The 25,048-nt window shown below is 37.3% G+C and overlaps 2 protein-coding genes across 3 annotated transcripts in view; both read left to right on the top strand.

Moving 5' to 3' along the window:
* LOC128664316 (collagen alpha-1(VII) chain-like) overlaps positions 1-25,048 on the top strand; it is a 913,939-nt gene that overhangs the window by 860,680 nt on the left and 28,211 nt on the right. The window contains exon 98 of the mRNA XM_053719156.1: positions 7,312-7,320. Within this exon, the coding sequence (XP_053575131.1) occupies positions 7,312-7,320 (9 nt within the window). The remainder of the gene's footprint in view (positions 1-7,311; positions 7,321-25,048) is intronic.
* LOC128662577 (kunitz-type serine protease inhibitor 2-like) overlaps positions 10,200-25,048 on the top strand; it is a 69,267-nt gene continuing 54,418 nt past the window's right edge. For both annotated transcript variants that reach the window (XM_053716388.1, XM_053716387.1), the window contains exon 1: positions 10,200-10,307. The gene's annotated coding sequence lies outside the window, so the exon portion shown is untranslated. The remainder of the gene's footprint in view (positions 10,308-25,048) is intronic.

Below are 25,048 nucleotides of genomic sequence, written 5' to 3'. Positions count from 1 at the left end.
TTGGGCATCGACAACTGGATCTTGCGTGCCCTTAGGCTTTCTGTCCCTATGTCTTACTGCCATAGTTGGGGAAGGTGTTTTGGCCGAGATGCCAAGAAACTTATCCATGTACCAGGTGTGGTAGAGTGGTGAGAAAAGGGTGAGTCAAGAGTAAAAGTAATAAAAAAATCTAGTATATAGCCGTGTGGAAAGAGCAAGAAAATTTAATTTTAATTTAAGGCCTCTAAGTGTTTGCTTTACACTTGGGCTTTATGAAGAAGAGTGTTTATTTTAGTGTACAGCTAAACTCAAGTAAGTGAGAATTACCAGGGTAATGTGCTTTAATAAGTGAGCATTAATCTAATTTAAATTCAAATTCCAAAAAAAAAAAAAAAAAAAAAAAGGGTGACCCAAAAACTTTGGCAGAAGGTTTTTCAGGAGATTATACACCTAAGTAGAATGTCAATTTTTGTTTGCCAGCATGTGAAGATTTTCCTATACCAGTCACTAAGCTCATTAAGAGAAGTGGGACACCCAGCTAGCTGAGTTAGCAAAGGGGGTATCAAGCCTGATCCAAAGAAAATTTTAATATGGGCTGCTATCTCAGGCAGTATTTAAAGAGCAGCTCACCCCCTTAATTCAATTAATCCTGCAGATAAGATAACTTACAAGGGGGTGTTTGGAAGTTTTAGGGCGATCTTTAGAAAAAATATATATCAGCTAATCTACACAGGTAACACACCTTATCCCATATTCCTAGTCTTATCATTTAGCCACTATGGAAATATAGAAAAAATACCAAACTAAATATAATTTCCTGTGGTTTAACCTAGGCAGTTCAAAACTTATTTCAGTTTTATCTAAACAACCAGTGTTCTTTCAGAGAGTATTTATATAAATCAGTAAGCTGTGAAAAATTTACTTTTAACCTTTTAGTATCTGCAATATAAGTAGCCTAGAAACCTATAACATAATCAGTCCTCTTAGAAATCTAGTATATAGCCATGTGGGGAGAGCAGGAAAAATTAATTTTGATTTAAGGCCTCTAAATGTTTGCTTTACGCTTGGACTTTATGAAAAAAAAGTGTTTATTTTAGTATACGACTAAACTCAGGTAAGTGAAAATTACCAGAGTAATGTGCTTTAATAAGTAAGCATCAATCTGATTTAAATTCAAATTAAAAAAAAAGGATGACCCAGAGCTTTGGCAGAAGGTTTTTCAGAACGTTATGCACCTAGGTAGAATACCACTTTTTTATTTACCTGTGTGTAAGGATTTTCCTATACCAATCGCTGAACTCGTTAAAAAGGAATGAGATACCCCAATACCTGAACTAGCAAAAGGAGCATCAAGCCTGGACCAGAAAAATTTTAGTATAGGCTGCTAGCTCAGGCAATATTTAGAGAGCAGTGAAATGAGGCAATTCACCTCCTTAATTCAATTAATCCTGCAAATAAGATAACTTACAAGGGGGTGTTTAAAGAGTTTTAGGGCGATCTTAGAAAAAATATATGTCAGTTAATCTACACAGGTAACACTTTTTTGTAAGCCTAGTCTTATCATCGCTTAGCCACTCTAGAAAAAATAGAGAAAATACCAAACTAGATATAATTTCCTATGGTTTAGCCTAGATGATTCAAAACTTATTTCAGTTATATCTAAACAAGCAGTGTTCTTTCAGAGAATATTTATATGATTCAGTAAGCTATATATAAAACAGATTTGCTTTTAACCTTTTAGTATATGCAATTTAAATAGCCTAGAAACCTATAATATAACCAATCCTCATTCAGAAGAGTAAAGCATAGATAAGAGCAGCAATCATTGGTTATAACTTTCAGAAAAAAGGAAAAAAATCAACCAATAGTCCAAAACAAGTGAAATTATTTTCAGTGTAGCTTCAATATGTTTTTAGACCATTAGTACACGTAGGTTAGTGTATCATTGCTTGTAATCCCATGGCCTTCTATCACTGTTTTTATCAAGTGTAGTAAAAGGAAATCTCTTAGTTGATGTTGTGAGCTGGTCTTTAAGTCACTGTAAGCGGTCTGGGATTTTTATGCCAGGTTAGTTTTGCTGGTAGTCCCTGCAATAGTTTACAATGTGTCCCACGATCTTCTTAACTCTCGTATTCAAGTGCCTTCCTTAGTAGGATGTTTCAGATTTTTAAGCCCTGATGGCCCCCTCCATTTTCCTTCAATTCCCCCCTCTTAAAAAGTTCTCGTGTTACGATGTCATTGTTAATGTCAAAGTTAGTAAACTATGAATTAGACTCACCCCTTTGATCATTGGTTCTGCTGCTCACCTCTGTGTTGTATCCCTCCGCGCAGAGGAGATCGTTGCCTCTATCTTCCAGTACCTCTGCGAAGTGCGGCTTCCGCAGCCGGCTCTCCTCATGCAGCGTCGGTGGGAGGAGAGAGACCGGCGTCTCACTGGGCGCTGCCGCGAGCCAGGAAGGAACAGCCTCCCCACCAACAGTCTGCTCCAGGGCGAGAGTCACCCCCCTCCCACGCAGCACCGGTGGGGGAGGGAGAGAAGAAGCAGAGAGGCCGGCCAGCAACCCAGCAGGTGAGACCACCGGTCAGCAGCAGGTCTACTCAAAAAGAGGCACAGGGGGTCCAAATTCGTCAATCAGAGTCCGCTGGAGGATAGAGGGGGGAAGGGAGCTTTTTTACCTTATACAGAGAAAGGTTCCATAGGGCAGGTAAATGGAGACCCAAGTCTCAATGCGGAGCTGGAGGGTAGAACAAAAAAGTCCAAGTTAAGTTGAAGAGACAGGCAGAGACAGGCAGGTATTGCCTATATAAAAAGTCCAAATAGATGGGGACAAGTGCCAGTGGAATGACAAGCCACTGTGCGGGGTTCCGGAGTAATTCTTTTTAGCTGGCCTAAGAATAGTAGCTCACTAGCCAGGAGCAAGGCCCGGGGTTCCACCGCCAAATTCTGTGGGCCTGGAGCTGCAATCTGAGCCACACCTGCGTAGCACACCTGTGTAGCTCCACCTCCACCGGAACTCTCTAGAGCCACGTCTCTCTTTTTTATACCTATTTCAGTCTCTCTCCTTGTTATGCAGCACCTAATCCATACTGTCTCTTCTGTAAGCACTGTCTCCTTTAGCCAGTCTTGAATCTATTGTTTAAAAATGTATAATATATGTGGGGCGCTAAAAATAGCACTAGTGTTAAAGTCAATGGATGAATAAGGTCTGACTCTTATGGAATGGGAATATAAAAAGAAGATAGCCTTTTAATTACTAATCAAAGACAATTTATTAAGCAATGAAATAAAGAGGAACAGGTTGCTTACGCAACAGATATAAAGTTATCCAAATTGGATCATACAAGTGTTGTTATAGAGAACATATATATATATATAAACAATCAGATCATATAAAAATGGTGTTGCAACACAAAAAAATCGTATCTTGAATTTACAGCTGTAATTGGAAAAATAAAAAAAACATATTTTATTTTATTTGTTATGTACTTGAGTTGTTGTTTATTGTAATTATTTAAAGAAAAGAGGAAAAAGTGAAGGGAGGTGGCGTGACCTTTGACTTTTTTGCCACGCCAATACGGGACTAATATGAACCTTTCACTGGACTGAATTATCGCCTTGTATTTGACGAGATGTAAATCTTTTCCTATGTATGTAATGTAATTTAACACTGTCATTGGTTCATGTGTCTACCTCTCTCATGGCATAAAGTAAGTTTGAAAAAAAAAAAAATGAGAAAAATATCTAGATATTAAAAACAGTTTACACTATTGACAATGCCCAATAAGAGTACCTATATGCTAAATGGCTAACCGAAACTGTCCATCCAAGTATAAATAAATGACTTAATGCGTAGCTGCTTGTGGACTGGAAACAAATTTGCTATTCAGTCACACAGAAAAAAATGGTGTATTTATGTCCGCTTTATGGAGTTGATATAGTTTGGAATATTGGATATAAAGTTACAAAGTGATTTTATACTAGCTAGTATAAAGATGTTTCCAATGTATTTCATTTCATTTTCTGTGGCGTACTTTGTTGCCAGTATGCTTTTAGCTTATTATAACAGTATTGTAGTCAGTACCTTGTTCTCAATAAATATTCCAAACATACTTTTTTGGTATAAAGAGTCAGACCTCATTCAACCATTGACTTTAACACTAGTGCTACTTTTAGTGCCCCACATATATTATACATTGTTATTTGTATTACCCCTATCCAGGAAGAGGATATCTTATAGTGAGGCTTAGTTGTTATTAAGTCCAGCGCATTTTTTACTAATATTTACCTATACTTTTAATCTATTGTTTCTCAGTTGTTTCTTCTAATTGTTGTTTGTATGTTTTCATATTCTTTGTTTCGTGATTGTGCTAGGTGAGGAAAATGTAGTTTTGACAGAACCATTTTCTATGTAGAGCCAGTCTTTATCAAGATGGATTTGCCTCTTAACATTAGTAAAGGACAAGGACATTAATACTCAAAAAGACTGAATCAGTAGCACAGCGTTTTTAGCAGTATAGTACAGTTGATAAGTAAATGAAGTGTAGGTACAGAGCCACGTGGAATGCAGGGTTTATTGGTAATGCACTAAATATGTGATGTAAATAATGATGTCATTAATGATGTCATAAATTCAGTTATTTAAAAGTTAAGCTAAAGAGATGCTAAATTAAATGCAGCAATACTTTCAAATTGTAATACCCATACACTCATCTAGTCATAGAGTGAGAGTGAGGGTGGTGTCTGGGTATATATTACTTGTGTCATAAAGAAAAAGGCAAAGAATAAATGTGACGAATACCCCGGATACCCTGACTGGGTAGCTCCGCCAAACGGGTCCTGCTTCCTCCCTGCCGACTGCAGCTATGTAGCTGGCAAGTGACCACAGCCTGTAGCCACCCCTGATGCCCGACAGCACCAGTACTCAGGGTCCCACCCTGTGGCAGACTCCAGCTACCCAGACTAGGTAGCTCTACCAGAGTGTCCTTCCTCTGCCTGGAACAGGCTGCTATGTAGCTCAGGAAAGTGATTCTAGCAGGAGCCCACCCAAATAACTAGACATACTAGCATTCAGGTGAAAATAGAACTGATTTTATTGTACAACATACACTCCTTTTATACACACAGCTCATCTTGATAAAACAGGGAGACAATGCCACAGTTTTCCCGCCATTCCCTCCCCTCCAGACTGACCGGCACCTCCATAGCAACTATAGTCCCACAGAATCCCAGGACACAGTGGTGACAGTTTTGGGGTGATCTTGGGGGAGCGGTGGCACTTCCAGGGTGTAATTTGAAAGCTCTCCATCCCCAGATGCCGCAGTCCAAAAAGCGGTGTGATTTGTTATTGGGGACCGGAGATACAGCCTGTTGAAGTTATGGGGGTAGGGGTGTCCAAAACCCCCGGTTCCCAAAGCAGCTCCCCTCCTGTAATTACTCCACCTCTTGTACTCCCTTGGGGCTACTAATCTCCAAAAGAGCGGAGCTCTGGGGCACATGGTTGCTGGAGCGACCAGGGGTAAAGTTAGCGGGAGTCCTGCTGTCCTGTGGCCAAAAGGGAGTTCCAGGAACCTGGACATCCTGAGAGGGGTTAGGCGGGTGTCCGTTGTGAGGTGGCCGACTGGGAGTTCCAGGAGCCCAGACAGCCTAGGAGGGTTTTCCAGGTCATAGACCAGCTCTTCTCTAAACAAGTTTGGAACACAAAACCATGCAAACAAAAGCTTCCAGAGATTGTGGTTGCCCTGAGGAGCCCAAAACCACTGATAAACAACAGGGGTGAGGTTGTAGGGGGGTGGGGTGTAGCCTGTAGCTGTCTGGTATCCGTGACAATAACCATTGGCACTCACTTAGAAAATAGAACAGGACGTGAGGGACCAAACTTAAAACTTAACTTTTAATAAACAAAAAAAATAATAATAATAATTGTACCTAAGAGGTACAGTTAAAACCACTTAAAAAATAGAGATTACCAGATATCACTGTCTGATTCCCTGCAAGAAGATACAAAAGTACCTATATACAAAAACTAAGTAGCATCACAAAGTAAGCATCGACCGTATAATAGCCCAATGTGGACATATTACAGGATAAAGAAGACCCATTTTGGAGTGTTCTGCGAATTGAAAAAAGGATCCCTATAAAACTATGGACTATGATTTGAAGACACACCGCAACCGGGTGTAAATAGGAGTGGGCTTAAATTTGTATGCTTTCACAGGAACAACCAATCAACAATTATTCTCAAAAAGGTCATAGGGCGTTATCCACAGTACTATAAACTGAAGTGTATTAAATGCGGACAGATGTACAGAATGCTAATACCAGAATTAAGCAAAACATGCAGGGAAAAGCAGACAGGCGAATGCCTGACACGTGTTTCGCATGAGCTTTTTCAAAGGCGTGAGCGGTCCCGTTCACGTCCCTTATTTGTGTATTCCTTATCCGATCAATTTACGTTAGGCGGACACACCTCTGTCATCAAGTGCTTTTATTGTGTCCGCAGAAAAAAGAATAATCCGCTGTTGCGCGTATACCTCTATAACAACCCTAAACAGTATCATTATGGGGGGGTGTTAGGCAGCAGATTTTGATTGGCTGGAGAACCACAATTGAATATTAAAACACAGGACGTCTTATATGAGATATTAGATCCAATAATCACTATTATGTATATACATTTTAGTGGTTTTATCTGCACCTTTTTAGGTACAATTATTTTTTACTATATGTTTATTAAAAGTTACATTTTAAGTTTGGTCCCTCACGTCCTGTTCTATTTTCTAAGTGAGTGCCAATGGTTATTCTTTGCCTTTTTCTTTATGACATGAATTCAGTGATGTAATTAGTCTCATATCACTGATAATTGTATTTATTTATTTGTATTTATTGGCCACATCTTTCTTCCACAGTCCATTTAATCATCTCTGTATTTTTTCATGTCTAATTTTAATTCTTTTTCACAATCTCTCTCTTCCCCCAATGTAATCCAACCCCTGCCCATCTCTTAGTAATTTTCCCTCTCCTCCTATTTTCCTCCTTTTTTCCTCTATTCTCCCTATTTTCTCCATACTCCTTTTTGCAGTATTTTCACCTACTTTTGTTCCTTTGATTTTGCATCTTTACATATCTCTACCTGTCCACCTTTACTCCCCCCACATTGCGTCTTCCCCCCTTTTTATACTACTGATTAATCACCCTGTGTTATCCACATAAAGGTTCTGTGGTTAAATAAGGACCAGCATCATCTATAGAAGCACTGTTAGTTCATTGTATTTAACTTGTCTACGTTCTCATGTACTCATTCCTTTATCTTTGTTTTTTGCTTGTTTTCACAGCCTGTGCAGGTGAGTGTGACAGATGACAATACTACATTGGATTCCATGTACATTGATAAACAGTTGTGTAAGAACGATGCTGATTATAGTATAAAATAATCTCATTATGCTAACTAAATGTATGTTGTATTATTGCATTATATAGACATCACATTAATATTAAACTGATGATAAACTCTCCTTTTTATTAAAATAGATATGGAAAGCAAGTGATATTTTAGATAGAGTCTCATTCATCAGTTGTAATGAAGATGCGCTATAACTTACTATTTAATATAGATATGAAATTCAAATACCCCGCACTCTGACACCCATTTGAAAAGTCAATTTTTCTGTGAGCTAAAGGTTTGAATTGTTGTCCAATCAGCTCTCTCCCCTAAACCCCTTAACCTTTTAAAGCCGTTATGCCGTTCCATTCCGTCATAATTAGACTGGGCTTTAAAGCCGTTATGACGGAATGGAACGTCATAACTAACGGCTGTCCTGAAGCCTTCTGTGCTTCAGGGATTTAATCGCGGTCTGGAGGGCGTTCCTAGGATTGTAGGGACGCCCCCCAGATGCGATCCAATAATTGAAATCTCGCGATCGTATGCACGATCGCGTAGTTTCAATTTGTCTACATCGGAACAGTTGTTCCGATGTAGGCACTTTAACCCTGTCACGAAAGGGTTAAGGCACTTTTGTTGTAGCTGATTGGACAACAATTCAAACCTTTTGCTCACAGAAAAATTGACTTTTCAAATGGGGGACAGAGCGCAGAGAATTAGAATTTCATATCTATATTAAATAGTAAGTTATAGCGCAACTTCATTACATCTGATGAATGAGACTCCATCTAAATATCACTAACATTCCGGATCTGTTTTTATAAAGGGGAGATTTTACCATCACTTTATTGCACTCAAATGCATCAAAACTACCTCTAAATTTAAACACTGTAACAATGTTTTGTTTGACATTAAAGGGACATTCCAGCCAAAGTTGGAATCCACATGAATGCATTTCACATTTGAATAGAAGCATTTTTGTAATATACATCTAGTAGTAAAAATGCTTCTGATAAAAGCTATAGCTGTTTGAAAAGTGTATTTAAGTATGCACTGTGCACCAGCATTTTAACCACATCACTTTCTCAGAGAGCCAAAGGTGCTTGTACCATGTCGCTATGACTCAATTTGTTAATTGCTGACATGATACAAGCGCCACTGGTGCTCTGAGGAGCTGCAGTATTTAAAATGCTAGTGCACTGATAATATCTAGGTATGGATCACATGCACGTGCAAATAAAAATGTTTATACTAAAACAGTGATAACTTTTACTAGAAGCATTTTTGCCAATAAATGTATATTGTAAATATGTTTATATTCAAAGATGTAAGGCATATATATGCATTTAAATTTTGACCGGAGTGTCCCTTTAAATCGATTTCTTAAAGGGATAGGGAAAGTTACAATTAAACTTGCATAATTCATATAGAGCATGACACTTTTAAATTCACTTCTATTTTCAAATATACTTTTGTTCTTTTGGTATCCATTGTTGAAAAATAAATATGTACATATGCAACACTACTGGTGAGCTAGCTGCTGATTGGTGCATGCATATATTTGTCTTTTGTGATTGGTTAACAAGTTGTTTTCAGCTAGCTCCAAGTAGTACATTGCTGCTCCTTCACCAAAGGATAACAAGAGAGTAAAGCAAATGTATTAATAGAAGTAAATTGAAAAGTTGTTTAAAATTGTATGTTCTATCTCAGGCATGAACGAAAAAAGTGGGTTTCATGTACATAACATACTTTTCTTTATGCTCAAATCCCACATGTCTGCACCTTTTTATCCATGTTTCCAGTGACTAGTCAATACCTTGTCTCTTCGCCTCTGTCTCCTGTAAAACTAATGTAGTTATATACACAGTTATTTCTCTCTAGAATTAAACAAATCTGGATTATTAAGATGTTTTAAAGGGACATAAAACCCAAAGTTTTTCTTTGATGATTTAGATAAAGCATACACTTGTAAACATATTTCTAATTTACTTCTATTATCAATTTTGCTTTATTCTCTTGATATCCTTTCTTGAAGGAGCAGCAATGCACTACTGGGAACTAGCTGAACACACCAGTAAGCCAATCACAAAATACATATATGTGCAGACACCAATCGACAGCTATCTCCCAGCTCCTGAGCCTATATACATATGCTTTTAAACAAAGGATACCAAGAGAATGAAGCAAATTAGATAAAATAAGTAAATTGGAAAGTTGTTTAAACGTGTATGCTCTGTTTAAATCATGAAAGAAAATTTTTGGTTTCATGTCCCTTTAACTTAGCAAAATGTTTTTGCTTCTGTATAATCTACCTAATGCAGGCTCTGATTTTGTATTTTAACACTTGGCATAACAATTTCAATGTCTGAAGGACTGGCACACTAACAGAACATGTAAGTTTTAACTAAGGCATTATACCGAGACATATTTGATCTGTTAGGTAGAGCATTGAGGTAGACTGACGCATGTGACTCAGATTCAGTGGTGACTCATTAGTAGATTTTAAAGTTCCCTCTAATTGTGGTGCTAACAGTCCAGTAGTCAAACATTTAGTTTCAAATTGTGTTTAGGCTGCTATAACGTTGTTATCTTTTCCCTACATTTGTAACTTTTGTACTGTCTTGTTTAGAAGACCTGTCTACACTAAGAGAGGTCCTCATTTAACTGTCTAGTGGAATGTCCTGTCGTCATCTTGTTTTTCTTTTAACGTTTATCCATTAGGAGCCATGCTTTGAGAGATTTAACAGATACATGGCTTGTACACAATGCCCTATCTACTGTACATTTGACACCAATGCTTTATGCAATAATGTCACACTTTAGCCAAAGAACACATTTACCATAGTTTTTGCCTTCCCTTTTGTATCCACCACAACCTGATTGTTTCTGGTCTGTAACCACCACCAGCTTTACAACGGAGAAACGGCGAAAGTGATGGAATTCCAGCTGGTGAGTCCAAGAGAGAGAATCATCTCTCAGTGCGCCAACGCTGCATCTTCCACGTGCCAGGCTTAGCTTCACGAACAGCATGCTAACACCTGCAAAAGCTCTATGGAACTAATTATTGAGATATATACGCTCTTTTGTTACGATGGCACTGTACATACTAATTATGCTTGATTAGTGTAGAGAAGACACCCTAACTGCATGGTGAAGATTAGTTGTGACCACTGCAGAAACCTCTGGTCATATGATGACTCAAAGCCACTGAGAGATAAGCTTTAATATTCCATGTAACCAACTATTGTGTCTTAGTTAAAGGGGCATTTAAGTAAAAATTAAAATGTCATGATTCAGAAGGTGCATGTAATTTTAAAAAATCCAGTTTGACTCCATTATCAAATTGTGCACAGTCTTTTTATGTTCACACTTTCTGAGGCACCAGCTAATACTGAGCATGTGCAAAAGTTCTTAGTATATATGTATATGGGTCTGTGATTGGCTGGTGGCTGTCATGTGATACAGGGGCAGGATAATGTAAGTAAATGTTAAAATTTATCAGAAAATATATAGTGCAGATTTTGAATACTTTGCTCTAATATTACAAGTTGAGCGAAATAGTGATTTACGCTAGAATCATTACCTCGATTTCAGAGCTGTGGTTAACTGGTGAAAATAAAAAGTGTCACAAAACACATAAACAATACATTACAAAATACACTTACACTCATAATAACTAATAAAAAATATTTTAAAAAAATATTGCACACCAAAGTTATAAGATATGAGATCTTGGGTGTTAGACAAACATAGATATACATACATATAGACATCTAAATATATTATGTATATGTATGTATGTATGTATATATATATATATGTATGTATGTATATATGTATGTATGTATATATGTATGTATGTATATATGTATGTATGTATATATGTATGTATGTATATATGTATGTATGTATGTATGTATATATATATGTATGTATGTATGTATGTATATATATATATATATATATATATATGTATGTATGTATATGTATATATGTATGTATATATATATATATGTATATATGTATGTATGTATATATATATATATATATATATATATACAGTATATGTTTATAAATGTGTACATCTGTATTTATGTTTTTATATGTGTTTATATGTATTTACAGACATATATAAACATATAAATACATAAATATATTTGTATACATCTATAGACATATATATAAGTGCATTAGAACCCTTTGCTGTTAAAGGGACATGAAACCCAAAATGTTTATTTCATGATTTAGGTAGAACATTCAATTTTAAACAACTCTCCAGTTTACTTGTATTATCACATTTGTTTCATTCTCTTAGTATCATTTGTTGAAAGAGCAGCAATGCTCTACTGGTTGCTTACTGAACACATGGGTAAGCCAATGACACTCTGTATATATATGTAGCCACCAATTAGCAGCTAGAACCTAGGTTATTTGCTGTTCCTGAGCTTTCCTAGATAAACCTTTCATCAAAGGATAACAAGAGAAGGAAGCAAATTAAATAATAGAAGTAAATTGTAAAGTTGTTTAAAATTGTATTGCTCTGTCTAAATCATGAATGTCTAATTATTACTGTACTGTCCCTTTAAGTAGATGAAAACATTTAAAAACATATTTATGCAATATTCATATTTATTTAAATTTACTGTAAATATTTGACATTACAATGTTCTGCACATAGCAGAATATGTTTTAAGTATTTCTAAATAGATATTGCTATATGTATCTGTATATATCTATACCTATATAAATAATCATCTATATATAGGTATAGATATATGTTTGTTACAGTATATGTAGAAATACTTATTTATGAATAAACAGAACATATTCCGTTATGAAAAGTACATTGGAATATGAGATATTCCTATTTTCATGTCGGGTTAGAGCTAATGAGAATATGTGATGGTGTTTTTGAAAGACTGGGGTGTTAGGCTTTTTTTCTCCATTGATTTCTATGGGGGAATACGCGATATTCTAAGTTCGGATTTTGCACTAGTTGGGTTAACACTGGAGAAAAAAAAGTTTATTTTCAACTTGTAATACCAGTGCAACCCAACTAGCACAAAAATCTTATTTATAGCAGAATACCGCTCCACTTGTAATCTAACCCTTGACGTTTATGTATAATATAATGTATTCCCTTAACAGTCCTGGAAAATATATTTGATAAACCAGTTTCTTTTTATCACACGTGGGACGAGGATCTCAACCAACTGGACTCTTGTACATTCTATTTTTTTCTAATTGTTATAGAATTAGTTTGCATTCAGCTTTTTTTATTCCTTTTAGTTGATAGATGAGATTATTTTTAAGAAAGAATCTATTAGTAACTATTGGAGGGGAGAGGAGGATGATGCTTGTATAGCGGAGGTGGAAGATAAACAAAGTACACAGGACAAGATTGGAAAGAAATTTAGTCACAGTTTGGCTTTTCACCCCTGTGCCCAGTGAATTCACCAGCAATGCGTGCCATCATTATTACCAGCCCTTCAGGCAAATGCCTTCTTATTAACAGCCTACATAACTTCAGTACAGTATATGAGTCACTGTACAGAAAACAATGTACAATGGTATTTAACTAGATTGCAAAGTTTTAACCCTTTAATGGCCAGTAAGATCATTTTTAGAGAAAGCTCTCCTGGGTAGCTGCTATTAAGGCTGATATTCACTAGAATCGAGGGTGAAGTTAGATAGGTGGCTGATAGGCGTTTAGACTCAAAGGAGTCAATTTACCAAATGTTAGGCGGACATGATTCGCTATAGTGAACCATGTCCGCCCGTCATCACTAAATGCTGACAGCATACGCTGTCCGCATTTAACATTGCACAAGCATTTCTTGTGAAATGTTTGTGCAATGCCGCTCCCTGCACATTCACGGCCAATCAGCTGCTGGCAGGCGGTGTCAATCATCCCGATCCTATCTGATTGGATGATTGTAGTCCACTACCTAAAAGGTAGCAGAGAAGTTAAGGATCAGCGGTCTTCCAATGGTGCTCGTTCTCTCTTCTTGTACTGATACGCAGGATACACCCTTTTATTTGTGATATGCATCACCGCCTTACTGCCAACCAGGAGTTGAAGGATTAGTACCAATATACAGACTGGCTATGAAATTGGCAGACCCTAAAATCAGGCTCTGAGGAGCAGTTCTGCAAAACTGCTAGCTTATAGTGCTCTAGATCCGTGCACACTCCTAAGCTTACATAGGTATGTTCCTCAACTAAGGATTCCAAGAAAACAAAATACATTTAATAACAGGTAAATTGGAGAGTTGTTTTAAAATCATCTGAATCAGGGAAGAAAATGTTGCGATTCCCTTTTTAGCTGTGAGCACCTTTTTAAGGGGTAAAAAGTAATGCTTTTTAAAATCTTCCTAAACTATATTGTGATTTTTATGGCCCTTTAATCATTATAAGCGGCATTCCAATCACTTTGAATCTGTATAGGTATATACATTTGAATAAATAGAGAAACTGATTGAATTAAAAAAAATAATGAAAATTTAAAGGCATACGGCTAGATTACGAGTTTTGCGTTAGAGGCTATGCGATGCTAACGAACAGTTTTCTCTCACCGCTCACTTACATGCAGTGCTGGTATTACAGGTTTTTACAAACCCTGCGTTAAAAGGTAAGAAGTGAGCGTTGAGCAAAATTTTGCTCATTACTGCACTCCAATACCAGCGCTGCTTAAGTCAGCGGTGAGCTGATCGTACATGCTTGTGCACGATTTCCCCATAGGAATCAATGGGGAGAGCCGGCTGAGAAAAAGTCTAACACCTGCAAAAAAGCAGCGTAAAACTCAGTAACGCAGCCCCATTAATTCCTATGGGGAAATAAAAGTTATGTTTACACCTAACACCCTAACATGAACCCTGAGTCTAAACACCCCTAATCTTACACTTATTAACCCCTAATCTGCTGCCCCCGACATCGCCGCCACCTGCATTATATATTAACCCCTAATCTGCCGCTCCGGACACTGCCGTCACCTACATTATACTTACCGATAAAATAAACCCTAAGCTAGCTACAATATAACTAATAGTTACATTGTAGCTAGCTTAGGGTTGATTTTTATTTTACAGGCAAGTTTGTATTTATTTTAACTAGGTAGAATAGTTTATTAAATAGTTATTAACTATCTAATAACTACCTAGCTAAAATAAATACAAAAGTACCTGTAAAATAAAACCTAACCTAAGTTACAATAACACCTAACACTACACTATAATTCAATAAATTAACTAAATTAACAACAATTAAATAAATTAAATTAGCTAAAGTACAAAAAACCCCACTAAATTACAGAAAATAATAAACAAATTACAAGATATTTAAACTAATTACACCTAATCGAATAGCCCTATCAAAATAACCCCCCCCCCTCCAAAATAAAAAAAACGGAGAAGTCTTCATCCAAGCCGGGCGAAGTTGTCCTCCAGACGGTCAGAAGTTTTTATCCAGACGGCATCTTCTATCTTCATCCATCCGGCGCGGAGCGGGTCCATCTTCAAGACATCGACGAGGAGCATCCTCTTCATCCGACGACTACACGACGAATGAAGGTTCCTTTAAGTGACGTCATCCAAGATGGCGTCCCTTAGATTCCGATTGGCTGATAGAAGTTCAATCCTATTGGCTGTTCCAATCAGTCAATATAATTCAAGCTCAATCCTATTGGCTGATTGGATCAGCCAATAGGATTTGGGGGGTTGGTTGTGTGGGTGGTGGGTTTTGGGGGGTTGGTTGTGTGGGTGGTGGGTTTTACTGTTGGGGGATTTGTTTGTATTTTTTACAGGTAAAAGAGCTGATTTCTTTGGGGCAATGCCCGCAAAAGGCCCTTTTAAGGGCTATTGGTAGTTTAGTTTACGCTAGGGTTTTTTTTTTATTTTGCTGGGGGCTTTTTTATTTTGATAGGGCTATTAGATTAGGTGTAATTAGTTTAAATATCTTGCAATTTGTTTATTATTTTCTGTAATTTAGTGGGGTGTTTTTATTTTACTGGTACTTTTGTATTTTTTTTTAGCTATGTAGTTATTAAATAGTTAATAACTATTTAATAACTATTCTACCTAGTTAAAATGAATACAAACTTGCCTGTAAAATAAAAATAAACCTTAAGCTAGGTTATATTGTAGCTAGCTTAGGGTTTATTTATTTTATAGTAAAGTATTTAGTTTTAAATAGAAATAATTTAGTTAGATTTATTTTAATTATATTTAAGTTAGGGGGTGTTAGGGTTAGACTTAGATTTAGGGGTTAATAACTTTAGTATAGTGGTGGCGACGTTGGGGGCGGCAGATTATGGGTTAATAAATGTAGGTAGGTGGCAGCAATGTTAGGGACGGCAGATTAGGGGTATTTAACTAATGTTTGCGAGGCGGGAGTGTGGCGGTTTAGGGGTTAATATGTTTATTATAGTGGCAGCGATGTTGGGGGAGGCAGATTAGGGGTTAATAAGTGTAGGTAGGTGGCGGCGACATTGGGGGCAGCAGATTAGGGGTTAATAAAAATAATGTAGGTGTCGGCGATGTTGGGGGCAGCAGATTAGGGGATCATAAATATAATGTAGGTGGCTGCGGTGTCCAGAGCGGCAGATTAGGGGTTAAAACATTTATTTTAGTGTTTGCAATGCGGGAGGGCCTCGGTTTAGGGGATAATAGGTAGTTTATGGGTGTTAGTGTACTTTTTAGCACTTTAGTTATGAGTTTTATGTTACGGCGTTGGACCATAAAACTCTTAACTACTGACTTTTAAATGCGTTAGGACTCTTGCCGTTAGAGGGTGTACCACTCACTTTTTGGCCTCCCAGGACAGACTCGTAATACCGGCGCTATGGAAGTCTCATAGAAAAAAGACTTTACAAAGTTTACGTAAGTCATTTTGCTGTAAGGCCAAAGAAGTGTGCGGTGCCCCTAAACCTGCAAGACTCGTAATAGCAGCGGGCATAAAAAAACAGTGTTAGGACCTCTTAACGCTGCTTTTTTACCCTAACGCACAACTCGTAATCTAGCCAATAGATATGTAAGCTCAGGAGCAGCAACACACTACTGGGCGCTAGCTAGTGATTAGTGGCTACATATATATACCTCTTGTCATTGGCTCATCAGATGTATCCAGCTAGCTCCCAGTAGTGCGTTGCTGCTCTGTTACTGATTTTAACTATATATTTAACTCCTTTGCATGTGTTAGACACAAAGTTATAAGAAACAAAACAAGATTTAAAAAGTCATGCTGGAACAAAAAGTCTTGATAATAGTTAGTTTATTGAGCAGTGCCAAACCAAACTAAAGGTTACAAACAGTAACTCCTGACGTGTTTCGTGCATGCGCACATGCACTTCTTCGGAGGCTACATGGATTCTATAGACACAGGTTATATACATTGGTATAACCTATCAGAACTATTGTTACAACATCCAATAGTATTTTCTCTTTCATATGGAGTGCATGATTACAAATCATGTGTCAGCCGCTCTGCAGTGATTGGTTATTGAAGTCTTACCAACTTTAACAGGTAAACTCCATTTGAAAATAATCTGGCTCCATGATTGTAATATTTAACAAATACAAATAATGAATTAGAAGTGGAATGTAAGAATAAAGAGCCAAAATAAAATGCCAAAATAAAATAAAATAACACTGAGCAATGTTATAATATTAATCAACATAAAAATAAACACATACTTAAAGGGACACTGAACCCAAATTTTTTCTTTCGTGATTCAGATAGAGCATGCAATTTTAAGCAACTTTCTAATTTACTCCTATTATCATTTTTTCCTCGTTCTCTTGCTATCTTTATTTGAAAAAGATGGCATCTAGGCTTTTTTTCGTTCAGGACTCTGGACAGCACTTTTTTATTGGTGAATGAATTTATCCACCAATCAGCAAGAACAACCCAGGTTGTTCATCAAAAATGGGCCGGCATCTAAACTTACATTATTGCATTTCAAATAAAGATAGCAAGAGAATGAAGAAAATTTGATAATAGGAGTATATTTGAAAGTTGCTTAAAATCTCATGCTCTATCTGAATAACAAAAGAAAAAAAATTGGGTTCAGTGTCCCTTTAAAGAGAAAATTATATTCAAAGTTAAAAATATATATATATTTTTAAAAGCATTAGATGAGTAGGGGGAAGCAAATCACACACTATGGATGAATGGAAGAAAGTTCAAAATTAATCACTTAATGGTCTTATGGTGTGTATCATATGTGTATGTAAATCATAACTATGGCCCCTATCTGATATGCAGCGTCGCCCGCAAAAGCCGGCGACGCCAAATTTTGCACTGGTTTGGTATCCTATATACAGCATAATATAGAAGTTATGCTCGTATATTTCACCCTTCGGCCGTAGTTTTTTGGCCCATAGAGTGATATACCAAACCTGCGCAGTTTGGTAACCAATATACAGCGTAAGGACTTACATGGCGAAAATGGAGAAATCTTACTCCATTTTCACCTCGCCACAAAATGCAGGTGTAGTAAGCCTTACGCTGAATATTGGAGCCCCATAACTCCCTAAACTGCCTGCAAAATAAAACCTAACGCACGCGCAATGTCTATCTACTTGTCAACCGCAATCCCTAATAAAGTGTTTAACCCCTAAACTCCCGGACCCTGCCGCCACCTATATAAATTTATTAACCCCTAATCTGAGCCCCCTAAACCGCCGCCACCTATTTTAAATATATTAACCCCCAATCTAATCCCCCTACACCGCCACCACCTATTTTAAATATATTAACCCCTAATCTGAGCCCCCTACACCGCCACCACCTATTTTAAATATATTAACCCCTAATCTGAGCCCCCTACACCGCCGCCACCTATTTTAAATATATTAACCCCTAAACCTAAGTCTAACCCTAACACCCCCTAACTTAATTATTATTGAAATAAATCTAAATAATATTAATATTAACAAAATTATTCCTATTTAAAACTAAATACTTGCCTATAAAATAAACCCTAAAATAGCTACAATATAATTAATAATTACATTGTGGCTATTTTAGGGTTTATATTTATTTGTAACTTGCTAAAATAATTACCAAATTACCTGTAAAATAAATCCTAACCTAAGTTACCATTACACCTAACACTACACTATCAATAAATTAATTAAATAAACTACAATTATCTAAACTAAAATACAATTAAATACACTAAACTATATTACAAAAAACAAACAAACACTAAATTACAAAAAATTAAAAAGATTACAAGAATTTTAAGCTAATTACACCTAATCTAAGCCCCCTAATAAAATAAAAAAGCCCCCCAAAATAATAAAATTTCCCTACCCTAAACTAAATTACAAAAGTAATCAGCTCTATTACCAGCCCTTAAAAGGGCCTTTTGCGGGGCATTACCCCAAAGTAATCAGCTCTTTTACCTGTAAAAAAAAAGTACAACCCCCCCCATTACAACCCACCACCCACACACCCCTACTTTAAAACCCACCCGATCCCCCCTTAAAGAAACCTAAATCTAACCCCCAAGTGGCCCTTACCTGTCCTGAAGACCGGCGTCTTTAGGTTTCGGGGTTAATATATTTAAAATAGGTGGCGGCGGTGTAGGGGGCTCAGATTAGGGGTTAATATAGTTAATATAGGTGGCGGCGGTGTAGGGGGATTAGATTAGGGGTTAATATATTTAATGTAGCTGGCGGCGGTGTAGGGGGATCATATTAGGGGTTAATATATTTAAAATAGGTGGCGGCGGTGTAGGGGGATCATATTAGGGGTTAATATATTTAAAATAGGTGGCGGCGGTGTAGGGGGATTAGATTAGGAGTTAATACATATAATATAGGTGGCGGCGGTGTAGGGGGATTAGATTAGGGGTTAATACATATAATATAGGTGGCGGCGGTGTAGGGGGATTACATTAGGGGTTAATACATATAATATAGGTGGCGGCGGTGTAGGGGGATTAGATTAGGGGTTAATACATATAATATAGGTGGCGGCGGTGTAGGGGGATTAGATTAGGGGGTAATACATATAATATAGGTGGCGGCGGTGTAGGGGGATTACATTAGGGGTTAATACATATAATATAGGTGGCGGCGGTGTAGGGGGATTAGATTAGGAGTTAATACATATAATATAGGTGGCGGCGGTGTAGGGGGATTAGATTAGGGGGTAATACATATAATATAGGTGGCAGCAGGGTCCGGGAGCGGCGGTTTAGGGGTTAATACATTTATTGTTAGGAGTGAGCGGGGGGATTGCGGATAGAGGAGTATATGTGTCGGGCTATTTTTGGGAGGTGTTTTTGGGAGGCGTGTTAGACAGTAACGGGAGATTTAATATTTTAGTTTGTTTTTTTAGGCGGCGGCAGTTTCTAAAGTGCCGTAAGTCACTGGCGACTCCAGAAATTTGTACTTACACTGATTTCTGGACATCGCTAGTTTGTCCGACTTACGGCACTTTAGCAACTGCTGGGGCCGTATATGTGATAGCTCGCTGTGCGCGGTGAAACTACGGGCGTATATTGGATCGCGCCCTATGTTTCTACTTATATTACCTACTCAATTCAGATACTAAAGCTATAACACATTCAAACAAACTATGAATATATTAATTGAAGTATCTAAGATCTTGCTGTATACAATTACTAATTGGATGAAAATAAAAATAAGGAATACTATAAAAAAGTACTATATATATATAATTCAGGGAAGAGAGAAGAGATAGTGTTATTACTGATATATTTAAAGGTGTATTTGTTCATCCACAATCAACATAAATATTAAAAGAAATGGTATGATGCTTAGAAATAAAGGTCCATATCTAGGTGCCTATTCCTTCCTTCCGGGTACCTAGTGTGAAGTTTAACAATCCAAAACACTTCCCTTTTTAGTAGGCGGGCCAATCTGTCACCAGCTCTTGGATCTTTATTGATCACTTCTATTCCATTAAAGGAGAAGTATTCAGTGCCTAAACCATGTATGCAAAAATGTTTAGCAAATGGGGTTCTCGGTTTCTTTTCTCCTAGTGATAATAAATGTTCACGTTTCCTGTCTTTTAAAGGCCGTGTGGTGATCACTGTATATTGTTTGGAACAGCATTTACAGTTAATCAAATATATCACATATTGAGAAGTACAGTCAATTCTCTGTTTTATATGGAAACTTTCACCTGTAATCATAGAGGTGAAGGTTTTTGCTTTTTCAGTAAAATCACAACTTTTGCAGGGTGTGTGTCCACATTTGATGAAACCTGGTTTTAGTCTTAACCAATTTCGTGTGGTTTGTGTTTTGCCTGAAATTTTTTCTTTGTTATATCCCCTATTGAGGGTGCTTTTTTGCAACATATTTAACTACTCTGGAGATTATGGCTTTTAGTTTATCCTCCCCTTTTAGGATCACCAAATTATTCTTAATGATGTTACACACCTTATCAAATTATCTACTAAACTTAGTTGTAAAAAGGATATTGTACTCCATACCCAATTTGTTACTTTTCAAAAATAGTCTGTCCCTGTCAAGTGATGCTACTTCTTTACTTGGTTTTAAGAGGTGGTATTTATTATATCCTCCTTGTGTCAGTCTTTCTGTTAGTTCCTGAGCCGCAGTTTGGTAAATGGCTAGACTGCTACAGTTTCTACGTAGTCTTAGGTATTGGCCATTAGTTAGCCCTTTTTTTACATGGGGTACATGACATGGTGTTTTTGGCCGCAGGTTTTTTGTGTGTAGATGTAACAATATTGTTGGCTAGGTCAACACTCAGTTTAAGATCCAAGTAGTCAATAGATGAGTTATTGCTCACACTAGTGAAAGATAGATTAAGTTCATTATTATTCATAAAGTGGATGAAATTTTCCACTTGTTCTTGATATTGATATTTATATTATTCTTGTCAGATTATTATCAGGTCATCAATGAATCGACCATATTATATTACATTGCCTTTGTAGGGGAATTAATCTGCAAAGATGCGGCCCAGTTCCATTCATTCCATGTAGATGTTGGCATATGCCGGGGCAAATTTTGCCCCCATTGCTGTGCCATATATCTGCAGATAATATTCACCCCCATGTACAAAGTAGTTGTGATTCAGCAAGAATACTGTTACTTGAGTTATGTGATGAAGCCATTGTCATAATCAGTGTGTCTCTGCAGCATAGTAAACACTGCTTGTAATCCCAATGTGTGTGGAATATTGGAAAAAAAGCTCTGCCACATCTATGGTCAGCCATTGATATCCTTTTTGCCATTTTATGTCTTTAAGCAGTATTAATCAAGTGGGAATTGTCTTTTATGTAGCCAGGAAGTGCTTGTACTACAGGTTGAAGTATGTGGTCAAACCATCCTACTAATCCCTCACATAGTGACCCTTGGCTTGCCACTATGGGTCTTCCTGGGGGTTTTCATAAACTTTTGTGTATCTTGGGTACAATTCGGAAGCTAGGTATTGTTGGATCTTTTACTTGTAGGTAATTAGTAAGATCTATATTCATATAATCTTTTTCTTTTGCTGTATCCAATAAATTAGCCAATTTTGATTTAAAGGTATTGGTAGGATTTAATGTTAGTTTAGTGTATTGATGGGTGTCATTGAGTTGTGCTTCTACTTCATCTAGATAATCACTTTTATTGAGTAGGACAACCGCTCTACCCTTGTCTGCCTTAGTAATATGAAGCCAACAGTTTAACAATACTATTATTTCTTTAACACATTATTTGGTTTTACATTTTCTTTCATAAAGGTGGTGAGAGACCACAAACCATTACTAGTGGCCACTAGGAGGAGGCAAAGATTCCTAAAGCTCTAAGAGCACTTAATACTTCTATGCCAGTCTTTTCTTTGCCTCCACAAGAGAAAGGGGAAGAATTGAGGTCTTCCAGACTCTTCATTGAGAGGGGTCTTCAGACAAATTTGTGGCCCGTTTTCCCCTCAGACAGCTGCTACTGAGAGACAGAGGGGACATTGGAGTATTGGGCAGTGACACAATTGCACCCAGTGAAGAGCTAGTCACAAGCCAGCCACAGGTGTCACAGGGACAGGTTCCTTAGCCTCCTCCTGTTGGGTCGTCAATATATTCCATAGATCGATTCTCTGCTGTGATGTACTCAGCACTGGATTTGCTCTCTAACAGAAGAAGTCTTTTCTGCATCCAGTATGCATGGTAGAGTGAGTCCATCTACGGTAAGTGCAGCTATTCATTCCACTCCCATAGCCCAAGGGTCATTAGTAGGTACACCAATTTTGAGGTATATCAGAGCTAGGGGACATACACATGTAACAGACTATTTCCACCTTTATTACTTAAACATTTCATACTTTGTCTAGTAATTATGAAAACTTTATTATGTGATAATAGCTACTATTTACTATTCGTGGAATTCACCTGGGAGTTACACCTTAATGCAACCTTATACCCTCTGTTATATACACTGTAAAACAGATTTAACTGTTTAGCAATGTGAGAGGGTGTCTCTGTGTATTTTATGCTTTTTTGTGCACTGACTGTTAGTAACTGGACTTTTTTCAAATGTCTTATTACTGAAGGGTAAGATATTTTTTTATTAATTATTATACCGGGTTAGATTTTTGTGCAGTTCATTATTATTATTTACTATTATTACACAAGGAATTTGTCCCTTTAATAATTATTGCCCAAGGTTGTCTGTCTCATATGCCTCACACTTTATTCTACTAAGTTCCAGTTACATTTTTTCCGATTTTGTTTATTGTTTTTACATGTATTTACAGTATAAAAATGGTGGGTGTCTTAATTGATTTTATTTGTCTGTTTGTGTCATGGAGCATACTGAAATTTGTCCCCACTATCTTACATTATACTTTAGAGGGTAGATCCATTATGTTCTATTTTGCAGGATTGTTACCAGTTCAGCTTTGCAATTCCTGAATGGATCTTATTAGGCATCTAACAGTCTAATGCTGCTATTGCCTCTAAAGCAATCTGCCCTCCCTCTGTTTCCTCAATACAAGGGAGTGCTTCAGTTTCTGCTGTAGGATTTATACATTTGTGCGCTCTGTAGTTGTGGCAGCTATGCCTCCTCCATGTATGTTCAAAAGGTCTATGTCTGAAAGTCATCATAAAGATACTTTATCAGGTTCTTCTGCATCATCAGAGATCAGAACAACTTAGGATGCCCTTATAGTTTTCAGGCTCAGACACCTCAGGTTGTTTTCTGAAGCTGATTTTTGACACAGAGTCTGCCTCTTTCATGTCTGCGCTAGAACATCGTATTTATTTATTGATAGAGGTTTTATGTACTTTAGACATCAAAGACCCTAAATTATCTGGGGAAAATCTTTCCAAACAACTGGCTTTTTATTTTTAATGGGCAGCAAAAGAGCTGAATGCACTTTAAAGGGCAATGCCCATCCAAATGCCCTTTTCGGGGCAGTGGGTAGATTAGTTGTTTTTTTTAGTTAAGATTTTTTTTTATTTTGGGGGGTTGGGGGTTGATAGTGTGCCACTGCAGGATTTATTTCAGAAGGACAGGACAGAGTTTTAAGTGAATCAAAATTTCTTTTATTTGCAAATTTCCACAAAACAGTACTCTTTCATTAGAGACCAGGCAGTTTATAGCTGTCAGCCACATGTCCTGCAGGTTCAGTATCTCTCCACTGTCTGTGGTAACCTAATAGCAAGGCTGCTGGCTTAAGTAGTTTTAACTAATATCAGACACCTGTATCATGTTAGGACTGCAGTCTCTGCACTGTTTAAAGACCCTCCCAACATCTTGTCTATAGAAAGGATAATCTTTAACCCTTTCAAAGTCATTCAGGCAAAATGGTTTGTAAACTCCATTACATACCTCCCCCTCAGAGTGTAGCCATAGGTACACTCAGCATAGGAAACTCTTTGAGCCTCCCAGGAAAGGAAATATGCATTCACATGCATCTTTCCAGGATGATGCATCACCTTAAATGTGAAAGGTTGTAAGGTAAGATACCACCTAATAATACGAGGATTGGTATCTTTCATGGCATGGAGCCACTTAAGTGGAGCATGATCAGTAATAAGCATAAATGGTCTACCCAACAAATGTAGCAAAAGATCCAACAGAAATGCCACTGCACCACGGATATTTCCAAAAGATTATTCTTTTATTTTAAAGCATACAATGCGATGTTTCGGCCTCATAGGCCTTAATCATGCATGAGGCCGAAATGTCACACCCATTTGCTTATAAGAATTTTTCAAGAGAATTACATCCAGTGCTGAGCCTGTCTGTGTGTTGTGTCTACCCAATAAATAGTATCTTAGTGACTGGACAGCCTACTTCACAACTAAACATTCTTTTTCAATAACATAATAGGATGTCTCTCTAGGCAGTAACTTTTTACTCAAATACAAAATGGGATGTTCGCCATCTTCAGAATCCTGGGATAACACTTCCCCCAAATCCACATTGGAAGCATCCGTCTTTAACAGAAAAGGATTTGTGAAATTTAGACAGCATAAAACATGCTGGCTACATACAAAAATGTAAGTTCCTGAAAGGCCTGTTCACATAAGTCCATCCAGCGAACCTTCTATGGTGCAGTTTTCTTAGTAAGGTCAGTTAACCCCTTAATGACCAAGGACGTACGCCACACGTCCTCAAAAAAAAGACAGTTAATGACCGAGGACGTGTGGCGTACGTCCTTGGTCTGGAAAGCAGCTGGAAGCGATCCTGCACGCTTCCAGCTGCTTT

This window comes from Bombina bombina, chromosome 6, assembly GCF_027579735.1.
Source record: "Bombina bombina isolate aBomBom1 chromosome 6, aBomBom1.pri, whole genome shotgun sequence".
Lineage (NCBI taxonomy): Eukaryota > Metazoa > Chordata > Amphibia > Anura > Bombinatoridae > Bombina > Bombina bombina.
Note: the sequence above shows the minus strand (reverse complement) of the source record. Positions and strands in the feature narration are given on the sequence as shown.